At 49.1% G+C, this 25984-nt stretch overlaps 1 protein-coding gene across 2 annotated transcripts in view; it reads right to left on the bottom strand.

Moving 5' to 3' along the window:
* Nucleotides 1–25984, bottom strand: part of LOC144479493 (paralemmin-1-like) — a 306182-nt gene that overhangs the window by 17638 nt on the left and 262560 nt on the right. For both annotated transcript variants that reach the window (XM_078198221.1, XM_078198220.1), the window contains exons 5-7: nt 20206–20296; nt 13649–13670; nt 283–351 (exon numbers count right to left, since the gene is read on the bottom strand). In XM_078198221.1, coding sequence (XP_078054347.1) covers nt 283–351; nt 13649–13670; nt 20206–20296 — 182 coding nt within the window. The remainder of the gene's footprint in view (nt 1–282; nt 352–13648; nt 13671–20205; nt 20297–25984) is intronic.

Here is a 25984-nt window from a genome sequence, read left to right as displayed (position 1 = left end):
TAATTTGTGTGTTTGAGGGGCTGTCAGACACAGCTGGGAAATGCTTTAACCCAGTTTCTAGGAGGACATTTACAGACGTTTGTGCAATGCAGAATGTTGATTCCAAATCTGGACCTTCACCGTGACCATTTTACACCCAATTCTCTGGAGATAATTCAGTGTGAAAGATTGTCAGACTCTTGTCCCGAATCCGACAATGGTGCTGAGCGACTCACATCAAAATGTACACCCTGGAGAGGGGGAATGCAGCACAGCTAGCTACTAGTTACTAGTTACTCTTACCAGCCTTCATCTTCTCCGTGCTGCCTTCGGTTTTATTGACCAATGGGCTGCCGTGATGCTTTGCCGAGTCTGTGAAGAGAGTCAAGGTTTGAGTTCAATGGGTTTGGAGTGTACAGTCTGGGTGAACAGGTTAAACCGGGATCAGCGGGGCACACGGCCAATCAAGACTGGATTCTGCCACTGTTAGCAAGGTTCAAAGATCGCAATCTGAGGTCACCTTAAAAGAACGTGCTATTTGTCACTGTAAATAAAGCTTTCCTTCACAATGGAGCTTTACACCGTGCTAATGCTTGATGGGAACAAAGTTCTGATCTGTTTGAAGAATGTCAAAAGGGTCTATTGTGCACGTTAATCCTCTGTGAGATTTTCCTGTTTACAAAGAACAAAATCTGTTGAAAATACAAGAGTTTGGAACACAGAGCAGTTCAGAGTGAGGGTGTATTCATATGAGATGTTCTGTTTATTTTTAACTGCAGGTTATGAGTTACAGAACTCCCATACCAGACAGGGAGAATTTCCTTTGTAACTTGTCTTAAGAAGCCCAGGAATGATTGTGGGCGATGTTAGTGTTTGATTGCTCTCCATGTTTCTGTAACTTTCCACAGCTCCTAATTAGGGCGGCACGGTAGCACAATGGTTAGCACTGCTGCTTCACGGCTCCAGAGACCTGGGTTCGATTCCCGGCTTGGGTCACTGTCTGTGTGGAGTTTGCACAATTCTCCTCGTGTCTGCGTGGGTTTCCTCCGGGTGCTCCGGTTTCCTCCCACAGTCCAAAGATGTGCGGGTTAGGTTGATTGGCTATGCTAAAATTGCCCCTTAGTGTCCTGAGATGTGTAGGTTAGCGGGTAAATGTGTAGGGATATGGGGTAGGGCCTGGGTGGGATTGTGGTCGGTGCAGACTCGATGGGCCGAATGGCCTGTTTCTGCACTGTAGGGTTTCTATGATTCTATGATTTCTAATTGGAAGGAAGGCTTATTCCAAATAAGTTAATGTGAGAATCAGGAAACGTGAAGCAATTGGCTGATGTTAGGGATGACTGATTTTACATTCCAATTGGGGATTCGGGATTCTGGGGAGTCGGGAGTTTCCAGCTCCTGTTAATCCAGTGTGTGATCCCTGTGAATGAGTGCGCAGTGTTCATGCACTAATATCACACACAGGGCCAAATGAATTATCAAGATAGCGAAGTGACAGGGAGAGGGAAAGAGAGAGTGCGAGAATAAGAGAGGTAGAGGACAAACAAATAGAGAGAAATTGGAGATCAGGGAGAGATAGAGAAGAATGGAGAGAATTAGATAGGCTGAGAGAGGAGAGGGCTAGAGATAATGAAGGGAGTGAATTAGAGAACATGGAGGAAGAAAGAGAAGAGGAAAAGAGAAAAACATGATTGATAGAATTAGAGAGACAGAGATAGTTTTAGTTTATTTATTAGTGTCACAAGTAGGCTTTTATTAATGCTGCAATGAAGTTACTGTGAAAATCCCCTAGTTGCCACACTCTGGCACCTTATCGGGTACACTGAGGGGGAATTTAGCACGGCCAATGCACCTAACCAGCGGGTCTTTTGGATTGTGGGAGGAAACCGGAGCACCCGGAGGAAATGCACGCAGACACGGGGAGAACGTGCAGACTCCGCACAGTCACCCAAGCTGGGAATTTAACCCGGGTCCCTGGCACTGTGAGGCAGCAGTGCTAACCACTGTGCCACCGTGCCACCCCACTAGACAGTGAATGAGGGAAGAATAGATCTTGACTCAGAGGTGGATGTAAAACAAGTGCCATCTCATGATTATCTGCTAAACAGTAAAGCTTAACTCTGGAGAGATACAGAGTGAGAGAGCTCTGATAACTCCACTCCCCTGATAGGCAGCTAGTAAATGCATGGGCTGATGTTGAAACTGAGTTTGATGATGTGATCAGTGATGATCTCGGCTGGTGTTTGCTGGTAGCAGGTGTACAGGCTACAACTCAAGCTCCCAGAGTCAGCTTATTGCTTGCCTCTGTTGGGTATCAAGCTGCCCTTGGCACCTGTTAGTCTAGACCAGACTGGCACCCAGCCACACAGGGTAGAATTACACTCGCTACACAGCCTGTGACTTCAGGGCAGCATTGTTACCCTGGAGACGGGTAATGGAGCTTCCTCAGGGTGCCCACCTCCAGCTCCAGCTGAAGAAACACTCTGCTACCTGTAAGTGCTGCTGAAGGGGCCTCAGTTCAGCTCTGTTCCCATTTGCCTTCACAAGGTCTTGGGTATTCTGATGAAAGGGAATCTGAAATGTTAACTCTGTTCCTCAGTCCTGTCTGAGCTGCTGAGCATTTCCAGCATTTTCTGGTTTCATTCCATTTGATCTCTTCCTGTCCCAACATGTTTGAGTTCAAAGCATTGTACCCCATTTACAGATACCCCATGCTACCTCTGCAAGCTCATCATTGCTCTCAGTTCCTCTGGCTCACATCCTGTGACTCCCGTTAACCCTCGAGATTCAGCTCTCGGGAACACTTTCTCCAAATCCTCTTCCTTGCTCCATCTTTTCCCACCTTTGACTTTCATTGATTGGAGCATGCGACTCAGAGCTCCCTCTTTCTCTCACATTCCCTCCCTCTCTTGCGCTCTCTCTCTCTTTTGCATTCACTCACTCACTCTCTCTTGCTCCCACTCTCTGACGCTCCTACTCTCGCGCTCTCTCATGCTCTCTCTCTCTTGTGCTGTCTCTCTCTCTCTCTCTCAAGCTCTCTCTCTCTCTCTCGCACTCCCTTTTTCTCACACTCCCTCTCTCTCACACTCCTCTCTCTCTCTCTTGCGCTCTCTCTTTCTCTCGCTCCCTCTCATGCGCTCTCTCGCATGTGCTCTCTCACTCTCACGTGCTCTCTCTCTCTCTCATGTGCTCTCTTTCATATGCTCTCTCACTCACGTGCTCTCTCTCTCTCCCACGCTCTCTCGCTCCCTCTCTCTCTCTCTCTCTCTCGCTCCCTCTCTCTCTCTCGCTCCCTCTCTCTCTCTCTCTCTCTCGCTCCCTCTCTCTCTCTCGCTCCCTCTCTCTCTCACGCTCTCTCCGATGTTTGGTTCTCCTCATGGATGTGATGCCTTGAGGCTGTGACCTGAGCTGTGCTGCACTGTTGAAGAGTCAAGTGCATCCTGGGTAATGCCCAGGTTTTGGAGTCCAGGCTTCGAGGATCCTGTGTGTGTCACGTGACCAGTCCTCCCTGCCCACTCCTACTTAACCATTGTGCAACCCCTGATAATGAGGCCTCCTGCTTAAAGAATGCAGAGTTAGTGCAGTGCAGTATTCCTGCATTAATATCACTCACAGACTACTGGAGCGGCATGGTGGCACAGGGGGTTAGCACTGCTGCCTCACAACGCCAGGGACCTGGGTTCAATTCCCGGCGTGGGTCACTGTCTGTGTGGAGATTGCATGTTCTCCCCGTGTCTGCGTGGGTTTCCTCTGCGTGCTCTGGTTTCCTCCCACAGTTCAAAGATGTGCGGGTGAGATGGATTAGCCATGCTAAATTGCCCCTTAGTGTCAGGGGGACTAGCTAGGGTAAATGCCTGGCGTTATGGGGATAGGATCTGGGTGGGATTGTGGTTGGTGCAGACTCGATGGGCCGAGTGGCCTCCTTCTGCACTGTAGGGATTCTATGATGATTCTATGAAACTGACTCTAGAGAAAGTGCAGAGACAGGTAGAGCGGGAGAGAATAGAGAGAATAGAGGGAGATAGGAAAGATGGAGAGATAGAAGGAGAGAGAGAGAGCAGGGGAATAGAGAGTTAATTGCGGATCATGGAGGAATAGAGAAAATGAGAGAGAGAAAAGTTGAGAGAATTATATAGGCTGAGAGGGAGAGGGATAGAGATAACAAAGTAACTAGAGAGAGGACATTGAAGGGCGGGGCGGAGAGAGAAGAGGAAGGAAGAAAGAACAAGAGAGAAGAAAAGAGAGAATTTAGGAAGAGAGGCAGAGGGAGAGAGATTGAGATGGGATTGATGGAAATAGGGTGTGGGATCTTCTGGCCACGCTCACCCCAAGACCGGAAAACCCCGCCTGACGTCATCGACCTTTGCATGGTCCGTGTTCCACCTGCTACGATTCCCGGGGTGGGTGGGAGGGGGAAGTTCCACCCGGAGTATCCCAGTCTTTCAAATCCTGCACTAAAGTCTCCGGCTCGCCCTCTCACCCGTCACTGCCAACTGCTTCCTCAGATTCTTGTCCTGAAGTGGGACATTTGTGGGAAAGGGGCTCTCACGCCGCGTGTGGCTGTCGTTAGCCCAGGACAATCAAGGCCTGACTGGCATTCTGTCACACCTGGTCCCAGCAGCAGAAGCTCCAGAATCGGAGCGCACACTCAAAGAATGCTGGGTAATCTCAGAACTCTCAGCCTCGCCTCCAGTGATGCAGCCAATCAGATTCAGAAAGTCCTGAGAGGGGTTGCAGGGAGCAAATGTACAAAACTTTCCCTTTCCCCCAGTGTCCATTCCAGCAGCAGTGGAAACAATCGGTGAGAATTCCCACATCCCGATTACTGGAAGGGCTAAGGGCTAAGGCTACACCCTGCATTGTGATTGGAGAGTGGAATGGGCTGTGTTGGAAGAGGGGATTGATACTTGGGGATAGAGATAAATATTAGAGATCGAGAGTTGGTGGGAGGGTAGGTCCTTAATACAATTACTGTTACTAAGGAGGTGGTGCTTGGTAGACTAATAGGACTGAAGGTAGACAAGTCCCCGGGCCCGGATGGAATGCATCCCAGGGTACTGAAAGAAATGGCTGAGGTAATAGCAGATGCGTTAGTAGTAATTTATCAAAATTCGCTGGACTCTGGGGTAGTGCCGGCTGACTGGAAAACAGCTACTGTTACGCCGCTGTTTAAAAAAGGAAATAGACAAAAGGCGGGTAACTACAGGCCGGTTAGCTTAACGTCCGTAGTTGGGAAGATGCTAGAGTCCATTATTAAAGAGGAAATAACAGAGCACCTGAATAAGAATGGTTCGATCAAGCAGACGCAGCATGGATTCATGAAGGGAAAGTCGTGTTTGACGAATCTACTGGACTTTTATGAAGATGTCACTAGTGCGGTTGACAGAGGGGAACCGGTGGATGTGGTGTTTTTAGATTTCCAGAAGGCGTTCGATAAGGTGCCTCACAAAAGGTTGCTGCAGAAGATTGGGGTACATGGAGTTAGGGGTAAGGTGTTGGCGTGGATTGGGGATTGGCTATCTAACAGGAAGCAGAGAGTTGGGATAAATGGGTGCTTTTCTGGTTGGCAGTTGGTGACCAGTGGCGTGCCGCAGGGATCGGTGCTGGGGCCTCAATTGTATACCATTTACATAGATGATCTGGAGGAAGGGACTGAATGTAGGGTATTCAAGTTTGCTGATGACACGAAGGTGAGTGGGAAAGCGAATTGCGTGGAGGACGCAGAAAGTCTGCAGAGAGATTTGGATAGGCTGAGCGAGTGGGCGAGGATCTGGCAGATGGAATATAACATTAGCAAATGTGAGGTTATCCACTTTGGAAGAAATAATAGTAAATTGGAATATTATTTAAATGGAGAAAAATTACATCGTGCGTCTGTGCAGAGGGACCTGGGGGTCCTTGAGCACGAATCGCAAAAACTCAGTCTGCAGGTGCAGCAGGTGATCAAGAAGGCGAATGGAATGTTGGCCTTTATCGCGAGGGGGATAGAATATAAAAGCAGGGAGGTCTTGCTGCAACTGTACAAGGCACTGGTGAGGCCGCAACTGGAGTACTGTGTGCAGTTTTGGTCCCCTTATTTGCGAAAGGATATATTGGCCTTGGAGGGAGTGCAGAGAAGGTTCACCAGGTTGATACCGGAGATGAGGGGTGTAGCTTATGAGGAGAGATTGAACAGATTGGGTCTGTACTCGTTGGAGTTTAGAAGGATGAGGGGTGATCTTATAGAGACATATAAGATAATGAAGGGGCTGGATAGGGTAGAGGTAGAGAGATTCTTTCCACTTAGAAGGGAAACCAGAACTAGAGGGCACAGCCTCAAAATAAGGGGGGGCCGGTTCAGAACAGAGTTGAGGGGGAACTTCTTCTCTCAGAGGGTAGTGAATCTCTGGAATTCTCTGCCCATTGAAGTGGTGGAGGCTTCCTCGTTGAATATGTTTAAATCACGGGTAGATAGTTTTCTGATCGATAAGGGAATTAGGGGATATGGGGAGCAGGCGGGTAAGTGGAACTGATTCGCTTCAGATCAGCCATGATCTTGTTGAATGGCGGGGCAGGCTCGAAGGGCCAGATGGCCTACTCCTGCTCCTATTGCTTATGTTCTTATGTTCTTATGTAGAGAGACAGGTTAGACTGGAGTTGATGGGTTCCTGGTTTTTCTGGGTGTTGACGTTGGCTCTGGGCAAAATGGGGCCTCAGCAGATATTAGGCCCGGAATCTACCTCCTGTTTCAGGTGTGGGCCACACAAGCGGAATTTTTGGTTTTACCTTGATGACAAACCACACATTTCCCAATCAACCTGTCCTTGCAGATTGCTGCTTAGTGTTGAAAAAAATCGATGGAATTGAAAACCGAGGGAGGAATATAAGAAATAGGCAATCTAATATTGCCCAGTCAACCAATTCCACATCTTTATACCTGGAGTCACTGATTTAACATAAGTTACATCTGTTTATCCATAGGCTCAATCTTCGAGCTTGGGGGAAAAGTTAGTGCCCATCCGTTTGCTCCATCGTAGAACAAGTTTGCACCTGGTTCCATAGTAACTGGGGGAGAGATTGGCGTAGTGATATTCACTGGAATCCTACCACACCACCCGCCATGGTATCAGAGCGAGCAAGGGCGGTGATGCACCATCAATCAAGCAAAGACTAGTTGTATGCAAGACAAATAGGCTTCTTTTAACAAGAACTTGGGGCCATCCCTGTCGGAGATCTGCCCTGTACTAAAGGCTAGAGGGAGGAGCCATCGCCTTTATACCCGGACCAGGGGGAGGAGTCTTGGGCGGAGCCGACAAGGATGTGCCACATATACAGGTAATAATAGATACTAACTAACAGTGGTGAACCACAACAGATAACAGTGGTTTACCACAGGCGGACAACGGAAATGTCCATTGACCTTGGGCGGGAATTTCTGGTTTCTGTTCTTCTTTTCCACTCCAGCCAATAGTATGTTAATCGAGGAGGTTGTGAAAGAGTGCTTGATCATTTTGAGACCAAACCCACCTTGCAGCAACAGATACAATCCACCGTCATGATCCTAAGGCCGCAATTTCCCCTCCCGCCAGCAGTGGCGGGCGGGAAGCATTTAATTTGGCAGGAGGCAATAAAATGCAGTTTCCTGATACTGAGATGAGACTTTACTCTGGGTTTCAGGATGACCAGCCTAGTGACAGTGGGCAGGATTTTTTGGCCTTGTTCGAGCGCGACCAGAAATTCCCACCCGCGGTCAATGGGCACTCCCGTTGTCCACCCCTTGCCCACTCCGTTTCCGTGGCCGGCGGGGTGGTGGAATTAGAAAGGTGCGTTAATGGTGGGCGGAGCATCCAATGAACAGTATTGGGAGCCCAATTTACATATATTAATACTCATTAAAAGGTCATGTGACTGGAGCTCAGCTCCCTCTCTGCCAGCGAGAATTTACAGTGTTTTGTCTCCCTGGGTGTAAGTGGCATGCACCTGGCAAACTTCACCTCTTTGAGAGGCGCCGATGCTGCTTTCCCCTTCCTTGGGGGGCCTTGCAGAACTTCACTCGATGGTGAACACCGTGCCCAGGGTCGGCAGGAAAAGCAGGATAACAGGGGGAACGGTAGGGAAAGTGCCTGGGGAAGAGGGAGGGGAGTCAATGTCAGGGAAAGAGTGGGAGAATTGTCTGGGGAAGGTTGAGAAGACTGTATTAGAGAGTGAGTGTCAATGCTGGGTCCTGGGAGGAAGAATTCAGGATGATGGGAGGGAATAATCACAGTTTCGTAGAATCATAGAATCCCTACAGTGCAGAAGGAGGCCATTCGGCCCATCGAGCCTGAACTGACAACAATCCCACTCTAGCCCCGTAACCCCACATATTTACCCTGCTAATCCCCCCGAAATTAGGGTCAATTTAGCATGGTCAATCAACCTAACACGCACATCTTTGGACTGTGGGATGAAACCGGAGCACCCAGAGGAAACCCACGCAGACACGGGGAGAATGTGCAAACTCCACACAGACAGTGACCTGAGGCCGGAATTGAACTCAGGTCCCTGGTGCTAAAAGGCAGCAATGCCAACCACTGTGTCACCGTGCCACCCAACATGGTTAGTGGTTTCAAGGGTGGAGTGGCTTGCTGTAGGGTCCCAGGGCCAGAATGAGAGTATAGTCGATGAAGGTCTCATAGGGAGAGTCAGGAAGGCAGATAGGATTGGGGGTGGGGGGAGGGGTGGGGGGGGGCTGGGTCAGGGTCGGCATGGGGCCGGTAACGGGTGTTGACTCTGAGAAGAGGGGTGGAGGTGGATCGTGATAAGGTGAAGGGTAACCGCGGGAGGTTGAAGGGAAAGGAATGGTGATATTAGAAATAGTAGGGTGAATTTTACCATCCCGCCCGCCACGGGTGAGGGGCGGACCATGAAAAGATTTGTTGACCTCAGTCGGGATTTTCCGGTTTGGGGGGAAGCGAGGCCGGAATATCCCGCCCATTGCGTGAGCCTATGGTGATGGGGGGAAGTTGGTGGGTGACAGGGGAGGGGAGTAGGTGATAGAGTGAGTTTGAAAGGTGACCCCTGCACCATGTCCCAAACTGACGTTGAACACTCAAAGTCATTATTAAAAATAATTGAACACAAAAGAATCTATTCAATTTCTTCAAGGTGAGTGAAAGTTCCTTCCCTTTCTCTGACGTTCTATCTGTCATTCAATCGTGGCTAATATGATTCTCATCCCCATTCTCCTGCCTTCTCCCCGTAACCCTTGATCCCCTTATTAATAAAGAACCTATCTATCTCTGTCTTAAAGATACCCAATGACCTGGCCTCCACAGCCTTCTGTGGCAAAGAGTTCCACAGATTCACCACCCTCTGGCTGAAGAAATTCCTCCTCATCTCAGTTTTAAAGGCGCGTCCCTTCACTCTGAGATTGTGCCCTCGAGTTCCAGTCTCTCCCACGAGTGGAGAAGGATCTTTTTGGGTGAGTGGAGATTAAGCTCAGCACAAGAGGCTGACTAAAGAGACATCTAAAGAGGCACGGTAGCACAGTGGTTAGCACTGCTGCTTCACAGCTCCAGGGACCTGGGTTCGATTCCCGGCTTGGGTCACTGTCTGTGTGGAGTTTGCACATTCTCCTCGTGTCTGTGTGGGTTTCCTCCGGGTGCTTCGGTTTCCTCCCACAGTCCAAAGATGTGCGGGTAGGTTGATTGGCCATGCTAAAATTGCCCCTTAGTGTCTTGAGATGGGTAGGTTAGAGGGATTAGCGGGTAAATATGTAGGGATATGGGGGTAGGGCCTGGGTGGGATTGTGGTCGGTGCAGACTCGATGGGCCGAATGGCCTCTTTCTACACTGTAGGGTTTCTATGATTTCTATGATCCCAATAATTACGAGGCAGCTGGATGTCAAAGGTTCTCACTTGTGATCATCTCTCTCCGGTGAAGCCCACAATGCAGCAGGTTGGTTCCAGACTGCTGGGTTTCATGACCTAGAGATCCAGCAAGGCCGGGGGCTGCCGTTCATTCTGTGCCATTTGCCATTGGCTGGGATGAGAGGAGGGAGAGAGGTGGATGCCTCAAAGGGCCATTGAGTTGGTGGAGGGCAGCCGACTCCCGACTCTAAACCTCCGTCCTCCCGGGTGAATGGTCATGGCTGATAATGGAGCATGCAGTTAGTTTCCTAAGCTGCTAATAAATGGTCTATCTATAGAGTTTTGAGGGTAAGTGGAGACCAGCAGAAAAGTGTCTGCTTGAGGCTTCTTACACATGGCTCTCATTACCCTGGTCAAAGAGCAATGTCTCCATACTCCTTACGTATGAACAGGAAGAACACACATCCCTGGTCCTCCAGGATGTCCTTTACCTGGAAGGACTGGGGTGTGGCTGCCATATCTACACAGAGGTCAAATGAAAGGATTAGCAGAAGCCGACTGACTTTGAGATGGAGGGGAACGTGTAAAGGGTAAAGGACTCACTTCAATTTGTTCACACTTTCACTGAGGTGTCGATGCTGCAGGCAACTCCGCCTCAGTAATGGCTCCTAACCAGAAAGAGAAGCTGTTGTAGGTTGGCACGGGGTCAGGTGGAGCACGGATTTGAGCAGCAAGAGGCTGGTGAACATGAAACACTGCAATGGCGAGCACTGACCTGACCAAGGGTTTACCATGATGTGGAGATGCCGGCGTTGGACTGGGGTAAACACAGTAAGAAGTCTCACAACACCAGGTTAAAGTCCAACAGGTTTATTTGGTAGCAAAATCCACTAGCTTTCGGAGTGCTGCCTCTTCGTCAGGTAAGTTGGAGTTCTGTTCACAAACAGGGCATATAAAGACACAAACTCAATTGACAAAATAACGGTTGGAATGCGAGTCTTTACAGGTAATCAAGTCTTAAAGATACAGACAATGTGAGTGGAGAGAGGGTTAAGCACAGGTTAAAGAGATGTGTATTGTCTCCAGACAGGACAGTTAGTGAGATTTTGCAAGCCCAGGCAAGTCGTTATGGAGGTTACAGATAGTGTGACATGAACCCAAGATCCCGGTTGAGGCCGTCCTCATGTGTGCGGAACTTGGCTATCAGTCTCTGCTCAGCGACTCTGTGCTGTCGTGTGTCGTGAAGGCCGCCTTGAATAACGCTTACCCGAAGATCAGATGCCAAATGCCCGTGACTGCTGAAGTGCTCCCCAACAGGAAGAGAACACTCTTGCCTGGTGATTGTCGAGCGGTGTTCAATCATCCATTGTCATAGCGTCTGCATGGTCCCCCCAATGTACCATGCCTCGGGACATCCTTTCCTGCAGCGTATCAGGTAGACAACGTTGGCCGAGTTGCAAGAGTATGTACCGTGTACCTGGTGGATGGTGTTCTCATGTGAGATGATGGCATCCATGTCGATGATCCGGCACGTCTTGCGGAGGTTGCTGTGGCAGGGTTGTGTGGTGTCGTGGTCACTGTTCTCCTGAAGGCTGGGTAGTTTGCTGCGGACAATGGTCTGTTTGAGGTTGTGCAGTTGTTTGAAGGCAAGAAGTGGGGGTGTGGGGATGGCCTTGGCGAGATGTTCGTCTTCATCAATGACATGTTGAAGGCTCCGGAGAAGATGTCGCAGCTTCTCCGCTCCGGGGAAGTACTGGTACTCTGTCCACCGTGTCCCGTGTTTGTCTTCTGAGGAGGTCGGTGCGGTTTTTCGCTGTGGCGCGTCGGAACTGTCGATCGATGAGTCGAGCGCCATATCCTGTTCTTATGAGGGCATCTTTCAACGTCTGGAGGTGTCTGTTGCGATCCTCCTCATCTGAGCAGATCCTGTGTATACAGAGGATACTTCAACACTTCACTGTACCGCAACCCACGGACAACCTCACGATGCTCCACTTTTCCAGCTTCTACCCTAAACACATTAAAGAAGCCATCCCCTACGGACAAGCCCTCCGTATACACAGGCGCTCGACTCATCGATCAACAGTTCCGACGCGCCACAGCGAAAAACCGCACCGACCTCCTCAGAAGACAAACACGGGACACAGTGGACAGAATACCCTTCGTCGTCCTGTACTTCCCCGGAGCGGAGAAGCTACGAAATCTTCACCTGAGCCTTCAACATGTCATTGATGAAGATGAACATCTCGCCAAGGCCATCCCCACACCCCCACTTCTTGCCTTCAAACAACCGCACAACCTCAAACAGACCATTGTCCGCAGCAAACTACCCAGCCTTCAGGAGAACAGTGACCACGACACCACACAACCCTGCCACAGCAACCTCTGCAAGACGTGCCGGATCATCGACACGGATGCCATCATCTCACGTGAGAACACCATCTACCAGGTACACGGTACCTACTCTTGCAACTCGGCCAACGTTGTCTACCTGATACGCTGCAGGAAAGGATGTCCCGAGGCATGGTACATTGGGGAAACCATGCAGACGCTATGATAACAGATGAATGAACACCGCTCGACAATCACCAGGCAAGAGTGTTTTCTTCCTGTTGGGGAACACTTCAGCGGTCACGGGCATTCGGCCTCTGATCTTCGGGCAAGCATTCTCCAAGGCAGCCTTCACGACACACGACAACGCAGAGTCTTGAGCAGAAACTGATAGCCAAGTTCCGCACACATGAGGACGGCCTCAACCAGAATGTTGGGTTCATGTCACACTATCTGTAACCCCCATAACGGCTTGTCTGGGTTTGCAAAATCTCACTAACTGTCCTGTCTGGAGACAGTACACATTTCTTTAACCTGTGCTTAACCCTCTCTCCACTCACATTGTCTGTACCTTTAAGACTTGATTACCTGTAAAGACTCGCATTCCAATCATTATTTTGTAAATTGAGTTTGTGTCTTTATATGCCCTGTTTGTGAACAGAACTCCCACTCACCTGATGAAGGAGCAGCGCTCCGAAAGCTAGTGGCTTTTGCTACCAAATAAACCTGTTGGACTTTAACCTGGTGTTGTGAGACTCCTTACAAGGGTTTACCACCAGCGGAGTTCTTATCTCGAGGCAATGTTGGGGGCTTCTTTGTACGTCCCAAGATTTGGTTGTTCAAGTCTGCCAGATATTCCGGTATGAGCTGTGGCCACAAGGACTCATCATAGAATCTCGACAGCACTGAAAGAGGCCATTCGGCCCATTGGGGGTAATGAGGGTGATCCTGGCCTGCAATGAGTGAATGGCTGTCCAGGCGCACTTTAAATATGGTCAGGACCTTTGACCCCATGAAGTGATGGGGGGGCTGCGGAGGGGGTGGGGGGGGAGGCTGGCAACTTTCTGCCCGTCCCTTCACGGGATTGGATGAGCTCCTCGTGAATGCATAATTAATGAAGTGAAAGTGGGAGATCACACATGCTCAGTTGCCCGACACCCAGCTGTAATCACCCTGACTTTCTCGCCTGCTTAACAACTTCTCGCCCGACTTAACAAAGACCAAAGAAAATTACAGCACAGAAACAGGCCCTTCGGCCCTCCAAGCCTGCACTGACCATGCTGTCCGACTGAACTAAAACCCCCTACCCTTCCGGGAGCCGGATCCCTCTATTGCCATCCTACTCATGTATTTGTCCAGATGTCCCTTGAAAGTTAGTGTCAAGAATGGAAACTTGCAGCAGTGTGAACACGATCACTGAGTAAATGTGGAGTTGTGGAGAAGTGCTTCACACATCTGACATTCAGCAACAAGTATTTCCGGAGTTTATTGTTATTTAAATACTCACCACTGCCTTTACTCGGAGAAACCTGTGAGAAAATCAAAGAGATTGATGTTAATAATCATTTAGAATTCTATCTATTTGATAGCAATACGATTGGCAAGATTCTCACAGGAATACTTGATTACAATCATATTATTCCTGCAGTGCAGAGGAGGCCATTCGGCCCATTGAGTCTGCACCGACTCTCTGACAGAGCATCTTACCCAGGTCCTCTCCCCCACCCTATCGCACACTTACCATGGTCAAACCACCTCACCCGCACATCTTTGGGATGTGGGAGGAAACCGGAGCACCCGGAGGAAACCCACGCAGACACAGAGAGAATGTGCAGACTCTGCACAGACAGTCACTCAAGGCAGGAATTGAACCCGGGTTCCTGGCACTGTGGGGCAGCAGTGCTAACCACTGTGCCACCGTGCCACCCCATTCACTCCCATATCCCATTCAAAGCTGTCTCTCTTTCACATGTGCCTTATCCCTCTGCCTCATTCTCACTCATTGTCAGGGCCGGGGTTGGAGTGAAGGCAGCAAATGGAGAGGGGGGGGGGGAGCTAGAGACACAGGTTTGAGTCTGTTGAGCAGCTCTGGTCTCCTGTTTGATGAGAGCTGAGGTTTCTCTGGATGTGAGGAGGGTTACTGTCTGTGTCAATCATATGTAGCAGTCCCGAGTATTGCAGCATACCCTACCAGCAGGTGGGGTGTAGTACCAGGGCCTGTTCCTCCATGTACTGACCCCAGAACAATGAGAACAGGTTGAATGAAGTTAGTCAGTATTCCCCTGAGTATAGAAGGTCATTGAGGTATTCAAGCTGATTGAAGGAGTTCCTCATATTTCTCCATAGAAAGGTCAGTGGAAAACTAGAACTCTCTCCACAAAAATGCTGCTGATACTGGGTTCAAGTGGACATTTAAAAGCTGAGAGTTTTTTTAAGATAACAGCTCGGATCCAAAGCAGCGAAATGAGGTTGAGATGCCAATCAACTATGACTTCATCAAATGGCAGATGTTCAATGGGCTGAATGGCCTCCCTATGTTTCCTCAGTTGGAGTGGGAGCCCTTGCATTGACTTATGGAGACCAGTGCCTGCATGGTCAGGAATGCGAGCAAAGGCCTGGAACTTTAAGTCTTTTATAGGGTGTGGGCATCACTGGCTAGGCCAACATTTTCTATTGCCCATCCCTAATTGCCCTTGAGAAGGTGGTGGTGAGCTGTCTTCTTGAACCGCTGCAATCCACATGGTGTAGGTGTACCCACAGTGCTGTTAGGGAGGGAGTTCCAGGATTTTGACCCAGTGACAGTGAAGGAACGGACGATATATTTCCAAGTCAGGATTGTGTATGATCTGGAGGGGAACTTGCAGGTGGCGGTGTTCCCGTGTGTCTGCTGCCCTTGTCCTTCTAGATGGAAGAGATCTAGAAGGTGCTGTGTAAGGAGCCTTGATGAGTTCCTATAGTGCATCTTGTGGATGGCACACATGGCTGCCACTTGGCATTGGTGGTGGAGATAATGGATGTTTAAAGTGATGTATGTGATGCCAATCAAACGGGGCTGCTTTGTCCTGGCTGGTGTCATTGGAGTGTTGTTGGAGCTGCACCCATCCAGGCAAGAGGGGAGTATTCCATCACACTCCTGACTTGTGCCTTGTAGATGGTGGATAGGTTCTGGGGAGTCAGGTGGTGAGTTACTCGCTGTAGGATTACTGCTCTTGTAGCCACAGGATGTATGTGGCTAGTCCAGTTCAGTTTCTGGTCAATGGTGACCTCCAGGATGTTGATAGTGGGGGATTCAGTGATGGCAATGCCATTGAATGTCAAGGGGAGATGCGTACATTCTCTCTTGTTGGAGATGGTATTGCCTGGCATTTGTGTGGCATGAATGTTACTTGTCAGCCCAAGCCTGGATATTGTCCAGGTCCTGCTGCGTTTGGACATCTCTGCTGTTGCTGATGACTCACAGTGCCTCATGGATGCCCAGCTTTGTGTCGCTCGATGTATTTGAAGTCTATTCCATTCAGCACGGCGCTGATGCCAGGCAGCACAATAGAGGACGTGCCCGATGGTAATTAGTCTCCATTAGATAGAACATAGAACATAGAACATTACAGCGCAGAACAGGCCCTTCGGCCCACGATGTTGCACCGACCAGTTAAAAAAAAAAAAACTGTGACCCTCCAACCTAAACCAATTTCTTTTCGTCCATGAACCTATCTACGGATCTCTTAAACGCCCCCAAACTAGGCGCATTTACTACTGATGCTGGCAGGGCATTCCAATCCCTCACCACCCTCTGGGTAAAGAACCTACCCCTGACATCGGTTCTATAACTACCCCCCCTCAATTTAAAGCCATGCCCCCTCGTGCTGGATTTCTCCATCAGAGGAAAAAGGCTATCACTATCCACCCTATCTAAACCTCTAATCATCTTATATGTTTCAATAAGATCCCCTCTTAGCCGCCGCCTTTCCAGCGAAAACAATCCCAAATCCCTCAGCCTCTCCTCATAGGATCTCCCCTCCATACCAGGCAACATCCTGGTAAACCTCCTCTGCACCCTCTCCAAAGCCTCCACATCCTTCCTGTAATGTGGGGACCAGAACTGCACACAGTACTCCAAGTGCGGCCGCACCAGAGTTGTGTACAGTTGCAACATAACGCTACGACTCCTAAATTCAATCCCCCTACCAATAAACGCCAAGACACCATATGCCTTCTTAACAACCTTATCTACTTGATTCCCAACTTTCAGGGATCTATGCACACATACACCTAGATCCCTCTGCTCTTCCACACTATTCAAAGTCCTCCCGTTAGCCCTATACTCAACACATCTGTTATTCCTACCAAAGTGAATTACCTCACACTTCTCCGCATTAAACTCCATCCGCCACCTCTCGGCCCAACTTTGCAACCTGTCTAAGTCTTCCTGCAAACTACGACACCCTTCCTCACTGTCTACCACACCACCGACTTTGGTGTCATCAGCAAATTTGCTAATCCACCCAACTATACCCTCATCCAGATCATTAATAAATATTACAAACAGCAGTGGCCCCAAAACAGATCCCTGAGGTACACCACTTGTAACCGCACTCCATGATGAATATTTACTATCAACCACCACCCTCTGTTTCCTATCCGCTAGCCAATTCCTGATCCAATTTCCTAGATCACCCCCAATCCCATACATCTGCATTTTCTGCAGAAGCCTACCATGGTGAACCTTATCAAACGCCTTACTAAAATCCATATATACCACGTCCACTGCCTTGCCCCCATCCACCTCCTTGGTCACTTTCTCAAAAAACTCAATAAGGTTAGTAAGGCACGACCTACCTGCCACAAAACCATGCTGACTATCACCTATCAATTCATTACTCTCCAAATAACTATAAATCCTATCCCTTATAATTTTTTCCAACATCTTGCCGACAACAGAAGTGAGACTCACCGGTCTATAATTCCCGGGGAAGTCTCTGTTCCCCTTCTTAAACAATGGGACAACATTCGCTAACCTCCAATCTTCTGGTACTATACCAGAGGCCAACGACGACCTGAAGATCAGAGCCAGAGGCTCTGCAATCACTTCTCTTGCCTCCCAGAGAATCCTTGGATAAATCCCATCCGGACCAGGGGATTTATCTATTTTCAGACCCTCCAGAATATCCTGCACATCCTCCTTATCAACTGTAATACTGTCTATTCTACTCCCTTGCAACCCAGTGTCCTCCTCAGCTATATTCATGTCCCCTTGCGTGAACACCGAAGAGAAATATTGGTTCAATGCTTCACCAATCTCCTCCGGTTCCACACATAACTTCCCTCTGCCATCTATAACTGGCCCTAAACTTGCCCTAACCAACCTTCTGTTCTTGACATACCTATAGAACGCCTTAGGATTCTCTTTAACCCTATCCGCCAAAGTCTTCTCATGTCCCCTTTTAGCCCTTCTAAGCTCGCTCTTCAACTCCCTCTTAGCCAATCTAAAGCTTTCTAGTGCACTACCCGAGTGCTCACGTCTCATCCGAACATAAGCCTCCTTTTTCTTTTTAACCAACAAAGAAACTTTTTTGGTGCACCACGGTTCCCTAGCCCTACCAATTCCTCCTTGCCTGACAGGGACATACCTATCACAGACTCGCAGTAGCTGCTCCTTGAAAAAACTCCACATGTCGGACGTTCCCAGTCCCTGTAATCTCCTAGTCCAACCTATGTTTCCTAATTCTCTCCTAATAGCCTCATAATTACCCTTCCCCCAGCTAAAACCACTGGCCCTAGATGGTTGGTGACAGCCTGTAAGAGGCTGTGAAATGGGCAGTACTGATTCCCCACCAGCTCAGTCTGCTCTGTGATGATTGTTCTAACCACTGGCCCTGCTGTACTTGTAAGCCCCGGGGTCAAAGGTGATGAATAAGTTGGAGGGTCTTAGGTGGGCAGGTCAACATTGCTCGCATCATTGGTAGAATAGTGGGGCTCTCCTAGGCTGGGAGGGGAAGGTGGATGTGTGGGGGATTAGCAGCAACTGGGGTTGGAGGGAAGAGGGGGGGATGTCTGGAGAGAGTGGGGATGTCCGAGGAGAGGGGGGGATGTCCAGGGAGAGGGGGGGGATGTCCGGGGAGAGGGGGGATGTCTGGGGAGAGTGGGGATGTCCGGGGAGAGGGGGGGATGTCCGGGGAGAAAGGGGGATGTCTGGGGAGAGGGGGGGGATATCGGGGAGAGGGGGGATGTCCGGGGAGAGGGGGGGATGTCCAAGGAGAGGGGGGGATGTCCGGGGAGAGGGGGGAATGTCTGGGGAGAGGGGGGGATGTCCTGGGAGAGGGGGGATGTCTGGGGAGAGTGGGGATGTTTGAGGAGAGGGGGGGATTTCCGGGGAGAGGGGCGGGTGTCGGGGAGAGGGGGTTGAGCAAGGTCAGGGGTTAGAGGGAAAAGAGGTGTGAGTATAAACCTGCTGGGTACTGGCCTAATGGAAGTCTGAGGTTAGACGGTATGTCGCCGTTTCTGGTTCCATTCTCCAGAGTGAGCACAATGTGACTCCTGGTACACTGAGGCCTGTCCATGGAGCTGATTTTACTGGAGGGTCTGTAGGGGGGTGGGTGGGTGGGTGGGGAGGGGGATTCCCAGAGGACGGAACTGCCAGATGGAGACTTTTCACAACTTAATGTCCCCCAGCCACATCATCAAGATCCGATCTATCTAATCAGAACCTTCAGGCTGCCCAACTCCATCAGTAAGTGGATCCTCCTGATGTGCTGGAACCGAGCTCTGAGAATCCTCCATCACCATCTCACTCTCCACTGGCGCGGGAGCTGGGATGGGAATATGGGAATACTGTGGAAGCCGGGTGTCATCTTCCTGTTCCCAATTAGGAAAGAGAGTGGGGAGGGGGGGTGTGGGGCCAATCCATCCTGCTCAGTTCTGAGGAAACAGTACGATTGCTTGGGTGTTTACAGATTGTCGTGGTGCCATTGTGTCTGTTATTGTAACTTCTTCGGGGAGGATAACCTCTGAACACTTTCATTGCAGTTTCGAGGGGCACTTCAATCTCTGTTTGTGTGTCCCTGCAGGTTAGAATCTCCCAGTCGGGCACCTCTTTGTGGATTGTTTTATGTGCATCAGACTGGAAAATTCCCATCGGAAAACCTATTGGCGCCATATTGTACTTGGGGAAAAGTATTTCCTTTACCAGCAAAGACTCACAAGAATGTAAGTGGCAAATAGTTTGAAAAGAAGGGGAAAACTTTAAGAATTGGCACTCATATTGTAATGACCTGTTCAACACCTCCGGATCCTCACCATCAACTGGCTAGCCTGACTTTCCATCTCCCAGGATGACATGCTCACCAGGATCTAAGGAGCATTGGTAGCACAGTGGTTAGCACTGCTGCCTCATAGCACCAGGGACCCGGGTTCGATTCCAGTCTTGGGTCACTGTCTGTGTGGAGTTTGCACATGCTCCCCGTGTCTGCATGGGTTTCCTCTGGTTTCCTCCCATAGTCTGTACTGGTTAGGTGTATTGGCCGTGCTAAATCCTCCCTCAGTGTATCTGAATAGGCGTCGGAGTGCGGCGACTAGGGGATTTTCACAGTAATTTCATTGCAGCGTTAATGCAAACCTACTTGTGACACTAATAAATAAACTGCAAAAACATTGATGCAGAATTTATCTTCCAGCCAAATGATTGTTGAAGGATTGGGTTTGCAGCAGGTTGGGATTTTTTATATGCTTCTCTCAGTCGCCCATTTCACACAGAGGAGTGGAGGAAGCACAGGCCCAAGTGTTGGTGAGCTATTAGACATGGGGTTGCGTCACCATCGAGCTCAATCCTGAGCTCAGCATTCCCAATCTAAACAGGCCATGCAGTTTTTATGTGAAGATCAATAATGCCCCATTTCACATCAATCACTCTTGTGGGTGTGCAGCATTCAAGGGTAATTAGAGCTGGGCAATAAATGCTGGCCCAGTCAGCGACGCCCACATCCCACAAACAAATTTAAATAAAATCACGACAGGGACACCCAGTTATAGAGTCTCTCTCAGTGCAGACTCCTCTCCTTTTGTACACACCTTCTCTTCATCTTGCAGCTTCTCCTCCATGCTGTTTTCTTTCGAGATGGCGACGTCCCCATTTTCCAGTGATTCAAGCTCCCTCTCCAGCCTGAAAGAGAAGAGAGCACATTCAATACCAGAGATTAATGGCCATCAATACCCCAGAAGCAAAGCAATTAAGGCACAGGCACGTTGCCGGGCTCCCGTCGCTGTGGGTTACCTGCTTAGCTGCTTTGATGAATTGAAGACAGAATGACTTCTGGCCTCACTAATCACATCACCTTATAACATTTTCATTCTTCCACTATCAGGCTCAGCAGCAGCAACTGATTCTATTTTTCCCTCTTTCTCTTTTCCTACGCGTTCAAACCAAAACACAATCAGACTGCCAACTCACCTCACACACACACACACACAACCTGTGAAATATTCTTCCCTCAATAAAGACAGACAGTTAATCATAGAATCCCTACAGTGCAGAAGGAGGCCATTCGGCCCATCGAGTCTGCACTGACCATAATCCCACCCAGGCCCTATTCCCGTAACCCCCACATATTTACCCTGCTAATCCCCCTGACACTAAGGGGCAATTCAGCATGGCCAATCCACGTAACCCACACATTTTTGGACTGTGGGAGGAAACCGGAGCACCCGGAGGAAACCCACGCAGACACGGGGAGAATGTGCAAACTCTGCACCGACAGTGACCCAAGGCCAGAGTTGAACCTGGGTCTCTGGCGCTGTGAGGCTGCAGTGCTAATCACTTTGCCACCGAGCCGCCAAGGGTCATTTACCGCTGATCATTTACCACACTGTGGGATCTTGCTGTGTGCAAATTGGCTGCAGCTTTTCCTGCATTGAGTGTCTGGCTGTCAAGTGCTAAGGTCATGAAAGATCTTTCTCTCTGTACAGTCGATGTCTGGTCAAGTGGACTTCAGGTGACCTAAGCAATGGTTTGGGTAGATTGTCAACTTGGTAATAAGTCCCAATTTTGGTTAACTGGAAATTGACCTTTGAGGCCTTGTTAGTGTTCAACTATTGCTAAACATTTGACATATGGCAGTGATTAACACTTCAGCCTCACAGCGCCAGGGATGCAGGTTTGATTCCCAGCTTGGGTCACTGTCTGTGTGGAGTTTGCATGTTCTCCCCATATCTGTGTGGGTTTCTCCGGGTGCTCCGGTTTCCTCCCACAGTCCGAAAGATGTGCTGGTTAGGTGCACTGATCATGCTAAATTCTCCCTCAGTGTACCCAAACAGGCGCCGGAGTGTGGCGATTAGGGGATTTTCACAGTAACTTCATTGCAGTGTGAATGTAAGCCTACTTGTGACACTAATAAATAAGGTGTAAACTTTATTTTTGTTATGGATAGATTGTTAGATCAGTTAGTCTCTGATGATGCCAAATTAGTGGGCTGAGCAACATGTGAGGAAAATTGCAAGAAATTGCTGCAGGACATTGGGCTGAATTTTACCAGCCTTTGGGAGTGCGTCGGGAGGCTAAAAGGCTGAAAAATGGCGTGAGAATGATCGTTTAACCAATAGCAGAGAGAGTGGAGATCCTGAATTCAAATCTCAGTCGTACCTCAGTCCACTTTGCCAATACGTTACTTTAAACAAAACCGTTTAAGAATAATATGATCTTGTGTAGAAAGGATCGATATTTATCACTTCTCGGCCTTTTGGCTAAGATCAAGCGTCGGATCAAGCCCAAGATGAGATGCAATGTTTGGATTTTGTTTGTCTCTCTTGTGGGGATCTTAAAATGGATTCAATTGGATTTTGGTTTTTGGAGCAAGTGAGAAGTTGGGTTTATTCGGTCCATTCTGAGCACTGGCTTTGTAACTTTATGAATGGAGTAAAAAATCAACCAAAAAATTCTCTCCTATAGGGCCAGCACATGAACCTATGCTAAAGGCTTCCTCCCAACCACTGGAACAGATAGTTCACAGTTATGGGTCCACCTTGAAATAGAAATCCCCATTAGATCCTCAACACAAAATAGGAGCTGAGAAACTGGACAAATATTGTGTGTAAACAGTATAACAACCATAGTATACAATAGAATCCCCACAGTATAGAAGGAGGCCACTCAGCCCATCTGTCCTGCACCGACAACAATCATAGAATAGAACGTCTACAGTGCAGAAGGAGGCCATTTGGCCCATCGAGCCTGCACCGACAACAATCCCACCCAGGCCCTATCCCCGTAACTCCACTTCTTTACCCTGCTTGATCCCCCTGACACTAAGGAACAATTTAGCATGGCCAATCCACCTAACCTGCACATCCTTGGACTGTGGGAGGAAACCGGAGCACCCGGAGGAAACCCACGCAGACACGGGGAGAATGTGCAAACCTCACACAGACCCGGGGCCGGAATCGAACCTGGCTCCCTGGCGTTGTGAGGTAGCAGTGCTGCCCACTTTTTTATTCCAAGGGGGGAATCAGATCAAATTAAAAAGGGATTGCGGGAGGTTGGGGACTTTATTCTCCCATCCATTTAAGGTAAGAATATTGGGCTGTTCTCCTTTATTTAAAATGGATCTCCAAAATAGCAGAACATTTTTGTCCCCATGGTAACCAGATATTGAAAACCAGCACCATCAACTGGCTGAACCTGGAACTGCAGCAATAAAAAAATAAGCGAACAATGGGCTCTGGAAAATGCTCTTGGGGATCTCGAAACGACGCTGCGGTCAGGCTGCCTGGGACACTCTTGTGTGGTGGGAGCTGGTTGCACCAGATGGGGACAGGGTGACATCGCTCCTTCTGGGGTTGCCACTGGCGGGTCCTCCCACTTGTGCTGGCACTGGTGTAGGCGACCCCAGGGTCAGACACACAAGCGTGCTGTGTTACGCAGAGTTCCTCTCCACCTCGGTTATAGCAGGGTTGCCAACCTGCGTTGCGAAGAAGGGAATTGGACAATTACCTGAAGAGAGATGTTTTGCACTGCTCCAGGGTGACAAATTGGAATGAGCTGAATAACTCTTACACAAGGCCAGTATGGACACAATGGGCCAAATGGCCTCCTTCTGTGCTGTAACCATTCTATGAATCTAGATTTTGTGGTCAGGTCCCCAGAATGGGATTTAAACATGTCATGAGAATGCGAGGGGGGACTCCCCGATCATACCCTTGCCCGAACAGGGTTAATGTGAATTTGGAAGGATGGAGGTATTTACTCACATTTTGGAAGTTATATCTGTGTGAGGTCAGGAGGTGTACCTTGCATTCCCTCTGCACCATCTCCCACCCGCCCAGGAATAACCCTTGGGCTGGATATAGGTCAGAGCAACGCTGGAGACATCAGGCTGCGTTATCCAAACAAGGCCCGATGTTAAATTTCGCTGCGGGCTCCCACTGACATCATTGGACATATATTCACATATTGTCACACAGATTGCTCCCGGAGTCAGTGCGGGACTGAATATTCCTCTACCAACAGACTCTTTTCCTCTCAAGTAACCCAGAAGGCTTCTGACTTGAAATCTTGACACAATCAGGGACAAAGGAGGGGAATTATGCTTAGAACCCAAGGGAATAGGGGAGATCCTAAATGAATACTTTGCATCGGTATTCACGAAGGAGAGGGGCGTGTTAACCGGGAGTGTCTCGGAGGGAGGTATTGACCCGTTAGAGAAAATCTCCATTACAAGAGAGGAAGTGTTAGGTTTTTTAGGGAACATTAAAACTGACAAAGCCCCAGGGCCTGATGGCATCTATCCTCGACTGCTCAGGGAGACGAGAGGTGAAATTGCTGGGCCTCTGACGGAAATCTTTGTCGCTTCTTTGGACACGGGTGAGATCCCTGAGGATTGGAGGATAGCGAATGTGGTCCCGTTGTTTAAGAAGGGTAGCAGGGATAACCCAGGAAATTATAGGCCGGTGAGCTTGACGTCCGTGGTAGGGAAGTTGTTGGAGAGGATTCTTAGAGACAGGATGTATGTGCATTTAGAACGGAACAATCTCATTAGTGACAGACAGCATGGTTTTGTAAGAGGGAGGTCGTGCCTTACAAATTTGGTGGAGTTTTTTGAGGAAGTGACAAAAACGGTTGATGAAGGAAGGGCCGTGGATGTCGTCTATATGGATTTCAGTAAGGCATTTGACAAAGTCCCACATGGCAGGTTGGTTAAGAAGGTTAAGGCTCATGGGATACAAGGAGAAGTGGCTAGATGGGTGGAGAACTGGCTTGGCCATAGGAGACAGAGGGTAGTGGTCGAAGGGTCTTTTTCCGGCTGGAGGTCTGTGACCAGTGGTGTTCCGCAGGGCTCTGTACTGGGACCTCTGCTATTTGTGATATATATAAATGATTTGGAAGAAGGTGTAACTGGTGTAATCAGCAAGTTTGCGGATGACACGAAGGTGGCTGGAATTGCGGTAGCGAAGAGCATTGTCGGGCAATACAGCAGGATATAGATAGGCTGGAAAATTGGGCGGAGAGGTGGCAGGTGGAATTTAATCCGGATAAATGCGAAGTGATGCATTTTGGAAGAAATAATGTAGGGAGGAGTTATACAATAAATGGCAGAGTCATCAGGAGTATAGAAACACAGAGGGACCTAGGTGTGCAAGTCCACAAATCCTTGAAGGTGGCAACACAGGTGGAGAAGGTGGTGAAGAAGGCATATGGTATGCTTGCCTTTATAGGACGGGGTATAGAGTATAAAAGCTGGAGTCTGATGATGCAGCTGTATAGAACGTTGGTTAGGCCACATTTGGAGTACTGCGTCCAGTTCTGGTCGCCGCACTACCAGAAGGACGTGGAGGCATTGGAGAGAGCGCAGAGAAGGTTTACCAGGATGTTGCCTGGTATGGAGGGTCTTAGCTATGAGGAGAGATTGGGTAGACTGGGGTTGTTCTCCTTGGAAAGACGGAGAATGAGGGGAGATCTAATAGAGGTATACAAGATTATGAAGGGTATAGATAGGGTGAACAGTGGGAAGCTTTTTCCCAGGTTGGAGGTGACGATCACGAGGGGTCACGGGCTCAAGCTGAGAGGGGCGAAGTATAACTCAGACATCAGAGGGATGTTTTTTACACAGAGGGTGGTGGGGGCCTGGAATGCGCTGCCAAGTAGGGTGGTGGAGGCAGGCACGCTGACATCGTTTAAGACTTACCTGGATAGTCACATGAGCAGCCTGGGAATGGAGGGATACAAACGATTGGTCTAGTTGGACCAAGGAGCGGCACAGGCTTGGAGGGCCGAAGGGCCTGTTTCCTGTGCTGTACTGTTCTTTGTTCTTTGTTCAAACACAGTTAGTTAATGTGTTGTACTGTACAGAGACTTGGCGGGGTGGAGGGGGCGGGGTAACCACTACTTGGCTCCACTCACGCTCCCCAATAACAAATCCCAGTCTAACCCATTCCGAGCTGTGAGGAGATATAAGGATTTCACAGTCCCCGCTGATCACTGAATCAATTCATCGCATTTAGCTGCTTGCAGTCAGGAACTGAATAACCTGAACAGATGGGGGAATATTTAATCTGCGGTATCTGAATATAATCTCCATCTACACTATCACCTCTCTCAAACCCCCAGGCCCTAGACTTTGACAAATCGCTTCTGTATGGCACCATAGCTGTCGTATACTTTGTCAACGCTGTCACATATATCTGAAGGTGGTAACCCAGCTGATGATAGTGTGGTTAAGAGCCGTCACTGTCATTCTTGCAGATGCTTGGTCTAATGGTACACAGCTATTTATCCATAAGCAACACAGACCTCCGCATTCCCTCTCATATCGGGGACCACAATATTGTGGGAATGAATCAGTCAGCTGGTGCCATCCTC

This window comes from Mustelus asterias, chromosome 26 (assembly GCF_964213995.1).
Source record: "Mustelus asterias chromosome 26, sMusAst1.hap1.1, whole genome shotgun sequence".
Taxonomy (NCBI): Eukaryota; Metazoa; Chordata; class Chondrichthyes; order Carcharhiniformes; family Triakidae; genus Mustelus; species Mustelus asterias.
This window is presented reverse-complemented; position numbering and strand designations above follow the sequence as displayed.